Raw genomic sequence first — 7,806 nt, 5'->3', positions numbered from 1 at the left:
ATTGAAGATTAAGGGCATTGTGGAATCCCTTGCATCTATTGGTGTTTTAGTAGATGATGATGATAAGGTGGAAGTCTGTCTACGTGGTCTCGAGCCACAATACAAGGCATTCAAGATGTCTATTCAGACTTGGGAAAACATTCCCAATTTCACAGATTTGGTGTCTATGAAGAGGAGCTTGGGTGAAGACTATTGCACAAAACAAAAACAGTTCAGAGCAACAGGCCTTCTACACAAGTTCAGGAAGAGGATGAGGTAGAGGAGGCTGTGGACACGGCCAAGGATGGCTTGACCTAATCTGCTTGCAAAACTAAGGCTACATGCAAGATATATGCATAACATTGTAGTTCAATGCACAATGGTGGTTGAAAAAAAAACACAAATCCTAATTTGGTTGCCTAGCAAGATCGCAAACCCCAATTTGCTATGTAAAGCTAAAATTGGGATGAAAGCATTGATGCAAGGTCTAAACTAATGCAAAACATGAAAACCCTAATTTTGGTATGCAGACCCTAAAACCCAAACCCTCATTTTAGAAATCCTAATTCAAAATACACAACCATACCTAGGACTACCTTAGGCTCTAATATTGTTGTAGCATGCATACTTATGTGGAAGTGCGATTAATGATGAGTAATGCTAAGTAATAAAAATTAATACTAATTACATGTGCAAAACTGACATAGAGAAGTAGAGAGAAGGAGAAGAGCGAGACTCTTTATCTAACCTACTCCTCATGCGTATTACTAATTGAATGAGTAATTATGATTATTGGCAAAGATCCAAAATAGATCTAAGCCTATGCATAAACTAAAACTTACTATCCTCCTCTGTAAGTTAATGGCAAATGATGATTTGGAGGTAGATGATGTGATTGCATGCCCTTGGTCTTTGCTTTGCATCCCATGTCTCTAAATGCTTATGAATGAACATTGGCTTGCCTTTATATAGGGATCTTGATAGCATTTTGCTGCCCTTCTGTGGGTTGGGGGCTTGAGCTTTGGGCTTGCTTGGGTTTGTCATGGCTTCTCCATGTCTTGGGCCAGTTACACAGCATCTGCTAGGACCTTGGGGCAAAAAGCACGGACATCCCACTATATCTACAAGTCTAACCCATACAAAAAGTTGCCCAACCTTTCCTTGTCTAACTTCTGTAGTTGAAGTGACCCTATTTTGCATAGGTGAGAATTTCCATGGGCCCTTGAAACATATCCTCAAGATGTTTTAGGTATTGCAAAGGCAAGAAACGAGTCCACAAACCTAGTTGACTTCCAAGTCACCACATTGGTGAATATCATGCTAGCTTCTTATGTGAGGTGCAGAGGACCCAACAACATGATCCTTTCTTGGTCAGATCTCTGAACAAGAGAAAAATATGAACTAAACGGATGAATCCAAGAATGTACAAACTTACCATCATACTTAGTGAAATGGATCTTCTTGGGAAGATCCACCATGGTGCTAAGGTGGTTATCCCACTCTGGCGATGTCGGCCTTCAACTTCTCCTGGGATGGAAGTTCACAATTGCTCCACCTCCATGGCTCTTATTGGTGCTTCTTGGAAGGTTAGTAAAACTAACTTGGATATAATAGTAGATGCTCCAAACAGGCCCAAATAGCCCTATAATGCTACACACAGTGTAGAGGAGGTCTTCTTGATTGAGATTAGTGATACATTAATTGTTGATTATGATAAAAGCAAGAGAGATGGAGAGAGAGAGAGAGAGAGAGAGAGAGAGAGAGAGAGAGAGAGAGAGAGAGAGAGAGAGAGAGAGAGAGAGAGAGAGAGAGAGAGAGATGGAGCATACACAATACACCTCATGGGATCCCAACTACCCATAGAGCTATGGAGTCCCAACTACCCATAGCTACCACAATGCATGCAATGTTTGAGGTTTATTAGATGAGCACTAAAATCAATTGGCTTCTTGAGGTTGACCTCATTGGTGATGTTCTGTGTGAAGATGATTAATTTTGCACTGCATTTGCCAAAGGCCATTGGCCTACCTTTGCAAAACCCATCAGCCATTGAAACTTCCTCTATATGCACTTGTTGTAATTCATATAATAGCTTGCATTAACCATCTGGCTAACAAGAAAATAGATTCTAGCAGATCACATTGATTACTTGAAGCATTCACTATTTTTGTTTATATGCCATTCTTGTATTGCATCTCCAAAGATCTATGTTTATGGGAATCCTTTACTATGTAATCCATCCATGCATGAAAAAATTTACATCCCTTTTGATGTTTTGGCTAATGGTCCCCATAAACACAAGGAGGATATAGTTAAATTGTTTCATATACATCTTTGAGGTTTTATATAACTAGTGAAACATAATTATTATAGATGGGAAATATCCATGAGTTCAAATCAAAATGACACTTAAGAAAGGTGTTCTCAATAAAGTGTTTTAGGTGTAGCTTCCTACTTTTGTTTTAGTGGCTTAGTTTATGTTAGCAAGGAGATTAAAAATGTGTCTCTTTTTATTGAATTATATAATGTGACGTAAAACATAATTTGAGAGTAATATTATAAGAAGTCTAAATTGCATTAAGGTGCTAAGTGGCTAACTCCATAAGAAAACATCATACATAGTGCAATATCCCATACTTTTCAAAGATTTATGTTTGCACCTCAACAAAATATACAAAGACATAGAAAATACAAATCTAGAGCTCTCATGATGTACATAAACAAACCTTTTTTTTAAATACAATGCTCTTATTTGATTGACTAGTCTAGATGTAGTAAAATCTAGGAATTTTGACTATGGAGAAATGTCATGTCTATTTAAAACTCCAATGCAAAAACAAACACTCTTATTCTTCAATAAATACACTTGATTCTAGTTGGTATGTCTTTGTGAAAAATAGTTTCCAAATGAAGTAAGTAGAGGCAACACTACTAAGGATTGATGCACACAATATAGAGTTCATGATTAGAACTTGAACTAGGAATACATGGAGGGGCGATGCTCCAGCAAGTATCATTCCAGTCATTGTCCCTGGCAAGCTCACTAGCCCTACCGTTTTTGCGTTATCCAGCACTGGAGCAAGTGCAATTACAAGTGCCCTCCTCACTTGCTTTATGCTAGCTTGCCGTGGTGTTGCACCTAATGCAAGAGCAACCTCAATCTATGACAAACAAGAGGATTAGAGTAATGTTAATATATCAAATTAATTTTTTAGCAAACATGTAGGTAACACAAAAAAGAGAGGGTTCTTTGAATACATATAAAATATATTAATAAGTATAGAGTCTCTAAAAAGTTTAATTTTTTAGCATGCCTTTCACAAGAACATAATTGTCATGGTAGTTTGAACCTTTGTCAATTTTAAACATGCATTAAAAAAGATAATTATCTTAAGCTACATTAAAAATGCCAATATGCTACTTCAACTTCAATCTCACCCATCCTTCAAAAAATTGCATATATGTTTCTCATTTTAATCTCATCCATAAGTGCATACATGTTTCTCATTTTAATCTCATCCATAAGTGCATATATGTTTCTCATTTTAATATCATCATACATTGAGCCTCAAAAAGTTGAGAGAGAGAGAGAGAGAGAGAGAGAGAGAGAGAGAGAGAGAGAGAGAGAGAGAGAGAGAGAGAGAGAGAGAGAGAGAGAGAGAGATGCACGAGGGGAGGGCCAAGGGAGGGGGAGGTGGAGGTGGGTGAAGTTAAACAACCATTCCCTTTACAAAATTGCTTTGACAAGCATGATTAGGCTATGTATACTTGCCTCCACATCAAAGGGACGTGTGATATGTGTTGTTTGACTGTATCTAGGTATGCTTGTGGGGTAAGTGTAATTTGAGTGTATCTAAGCATTTGACCTTGGAGGCATGACCTCCCTCATTTGGAGAAGCCTCCAACTAGGTCCACCCCACACAAGCACTCCCATGAAGATGAAATACTACCTCACATAATTTTATAGCCTTTGCTGCTCCTTCACTAAATCCAATCAAGCTTAAAACAGAATCTTTCCACCCCCATCTTTCTCACAAGGAAACAAATGAGGGAAGATAGAGGGGAGGGGATGGGCAAAGTGAAACAACCATGCCTTTACAAAATGGTGTTTAGGAACATGGTTGAGTTATGTATTCTTGTGTACACATCAAATCGGCCAGTTAAGCAGCAATAAGTGTTTCTTGAATATATATGTGTCTACCCTTGGAGGCATGACCTCCCTATGTTTCAAGGAGCCTCTAGCGTGGTCCACCCCACACACGCCCTTCCCATGGTGGTGACAAACTATCGAACATAGTTACATAGCATTTAATGCTCCATCCATAAAAATAAAGTTAAGCCTTAAAAGCTACTCTGCCACCCCCTATCTTGCTCAAAAGGAGAAAAAATATATCTACCCTTAATGATTGGGAGGGATTTGCAAAAAAAGGAGCAAGAGTAATTTCTTGTTCCATAGCTATTTCAACTTACCGTGGTTGCATGTGTAGCAAACTATTTAGAGGTGAATCAATGCCCACCTTGCAATAGTGCTTGAGGGGCATGGCAAAAAATTTAGAAGGGCATAATTTAGCTCGATGGCCATCCTACAATAGTGCTTGAGGTGCATGGTTTAAATTATTAAGGGCATAATTTAAAATAAAAATGTGCTACAGAAATGAGTCTTTGCAAAGAATGCCACTTTTTAAGTTGGGCATGGTGGGAGACATTTTGAACCTTTTATACATCTCTAAAGTAAGGATCTATCTTTTAATGAAAGAAGTTGAAGACCAAACACATGAAATCAACATATTATCCCTACAAAAAAGTAAGAATATGTCTTTTAATAAAAGAACTTAGAAAATAGTTTAGAAAGCTTTACCAAATTTTGTTGTAGGCGCAAGTCATCTCGTAGGCGATTCATAGCGATACCCGTAACAGTCATGGTACGCCCAACAATAATTCCAATCAATGGGATCATGTAGCGAGGTGTGAAAGGAAACACCCTCAACGTAGCAAGAAACATCAAAGTTATGGAGGTCCCAAAAAGTATTGAGGCCCCTGCCACATACACAGAGTGTGGAAAATGCTTGGCCCTTTGCCCTGCAGTGTAAGCAGCGATCACCACCTGCCTGCCCACCACACTTAAAGGTAATTACCCTCTTTAAAAAAAACATCAAATATTCCCATTTTATTCAATCAAACATAGACTTGAAGTGATTAGCCAAACATGAGTAATTCATGAAATAAAACATTTAATCAAACATTCAAACAAAATCTAAGAAAATGCCCATCAAGAATGTTTATCATTATTAAGCATAAAAAATCATATATGTGCTATTTAGAACTTAAGCCATGCCACTAGTCCCATAATTAAGCCATAAAAGAAGGTTTAAATGGCTCATGGGCACACATTTTATTTTAAAATCAAGAGAAAAATAATAACAAAAACAGATATGAAACTAGTCTAGCTTGCATGACATGATTTCACATGCCTCTAAGGCTTGAATTCAAAGTTTAAAAAGTTATTTTATAATGAAAATAGACTTGATTGTATATTGCCATGTAAAAAGTTCTCAATATAGTTTCAAAGAGTTACTTTAAAAATCGAAACATTTGACTTGGATACACATCATACATAGATTGAAATTTTCACCTTAAGTATTTGTGTTAAGAATGAATTTCTACTAAAGGCTTTATCTTAATATTTCTTGTAACTTAAAAGAAATAACTTGTGTATAGAAGTCAAAAGCCACGAGATAATGTTTTAATAAGACATTGTTAAATAACACTCGACTTCTAGCTACAAACTAGCATTAAATTAAAATCTGAGTGCTAGTCTTATAACTACAAGAATAGCATTAAAATGAAGTTTGAACTTATTTTTAACCACCACATTATAAACAAAAAATCTTCAAACTAACTTATTTATAGATAAGCCCCACTAACATTGTAATTTAAAAAACATTTTTTTTTGTAGACTTTAAAGACCTTTGTAAAACCTTTATTTCACTTAAAACTCAAGGATTAAGAGAAAATCCTTATAAGAAAATACTCTCAACACAAGATAGTAGTTGAAAAAAAATACTCTCAACTCAAGACGGTAGTAGAAAAAAAAAACTTCATGTGCCCAAAGAAATATCAAACATATCTTTCTATGGTTTTGTCAAGTAAGCTATGTTCCTTAAACATTTTAGTTTTTGAATGTTGCATTGATAGATTTTTAAGCATGCTGTAAATATAACATACAACTTTTACTATATGTATGTAAATCTTTTTCATGGACCTTTCCTTAATTAAAGATATATTTTTTACATACTTCTCCTTAACAACAAGGCCACTTCAATAATTTTTAAGCCTCTTCAAAATGTTTGAAAAATGCTATTTTTTTATATGCTCCTCCCTTCCACCACTGCCCCCCTCCCCCATAACACACACACACACACACACACACACACACACACACACAAGAGCAAAAAAATCTTATCATGTGTAGGTGAATGATAACAAAAAACATAAAAAAAGTAATCTAATGACTTTATGAGTTTATTTACCTCTTTATATATTCAAAATCTACATATCAATTTGAGGCACTTTTTTTTCTTCAAGCCATGAAAACAAAAAATTTATGATTTAAGTAATACTAAAAATAAGAAGATTTAGAGCTAATTTAATTTGATTTTTTTTAAACAACTTGTTGAGAATATTTTTCACTATATACAAAAAAACCATGACAATCAATCATTTGTAGTAGTGATAAAAGCTTTATCTATATATCATGATCAAGAATGCATTCGACAATTGGTTTAATTTTTTCTAAGTGGTTCGATTACATGATGTAAATTGTTTGGAGGATATATTATTATTATTTTGTCTCAACATAGATAGAAGAATGTATTTTTATATACTCTAATGTTTTTCTTGTGAACTCTATTTTTTTTTTCAATTTGGTAAGCAAGAAAGTAAAACATAATTTGGTAAGTCTAAATGTTTTTTCCAATTTGGTAAGCAAGAAAGTAAAACATAATTAGATAATTTTGTAATACAAAATACAATAATTTAAAGTAACTAATATGTTTCAAAGTGATCAAATTTGACTCATATTGTAAGAGTAAATTATACTTCACCAAAAACATCATGATGTATTAGTTTGCTTTGAATTTATAATAAATATTTACATCTCCTTCTCACAACAATTTGATAGCTTGTATAATAAAAATTGATACCATTTCAAGTGAGATAATATTTTTATCATGAAGCATAAAAAGTGTTTTTTTACGATTCAAAGTGATATGATGTCCCAATGAAGCATTTATTTTGTATGAAAAATAAGTGAGAGCATAGCTTTATCACGAAGCATAGAAAGCGGTTTTTTAGGATTCAAAGATATGATGTCCCAATGAAACACTTATTTTGTATAAAAAATATTTATTTTTGATTTCATAAGTATTAAATTTCTCAACAATCAAGTTTTATATACCATTCTAACATTCACTTCATTGAATGAATACGCTATTTTACAAAAAAACTCTACTATTTTGCTGCAATTTATGTGCACTCACAATAGCTTAATTTGTTGTAATTTTTCCAAAGCCCAATAATGGAAACTAAAAATATTTCGTGTAGTAGAGCTTCTTGCATATTGTGATTTAGCTATAAATCTGCTACCAGAACAACGATTTAGCTTTCATGTAGTAGAGCTTCTTGCATATTGTGATTTAGCTATAAACCCATTAGAGTAGTTCCAAAACAACCATAATTCATTGCAAGCCTCACTTTTCAAAACCCTTATATGATTTGCATCTTGAGATTCTTGCATATTGTGATTTATCTATAAATCCATTAGAGTAA

At 34.5% G+C, this 7,806-nt stretch overlaps 1 protein-coding gene across 1 annotated transcript in view; it reads right to left on the bottom strand.

The window, feature by feature from the left end:
• Positions 1-2,776: 2,776 nt before the first annotated feature.
• Positions 2,777-7,806, bottom strand: part of LOC147626978 (protein ALUMINUM SENSITIVE 3-like) — a 5,719-nt gene continuing 689 nt past the window's right edge. The window contains exons 2-3 of the mRNA XM_086815549.1: positions 4,838-5,083; positions 2,777-3,140 (exon numbers count right to left, since the gene is read on the bottom strand). Coding sequence (XP_086671675.1) covers positions 2,826-3,140; positions 4,838-5,083 — 561 coding nt within the window. The 3' untranslated portion in view covers positions 2,777-2,825. The remainder of the gene's footprint in view (positions 3,141-4,837; positions 5,084-7,806) is intronic.

The sequence above is a fragment of the Cibotium barometz genome, chromosome 21 (assembly GCF_041138505.1).
Source record: "Cibotium barometz isolate CiBa-2024 chromosome 21, ASM4113850v1, whole genome shotgun sequence".
Classification (NCBI taxonomy): domain Eukaryota; kingdom Viridiplantae; phylum Streptophyta; class Polypodiopsida; order Cyatheales; family Cibotiaceae; genus Cibotium; species Cibotium barometz.
Note: the sequence above shows the minus strand (reverse complement) of the source record. Positions and strands in the feature narration are given on the sequence as shown.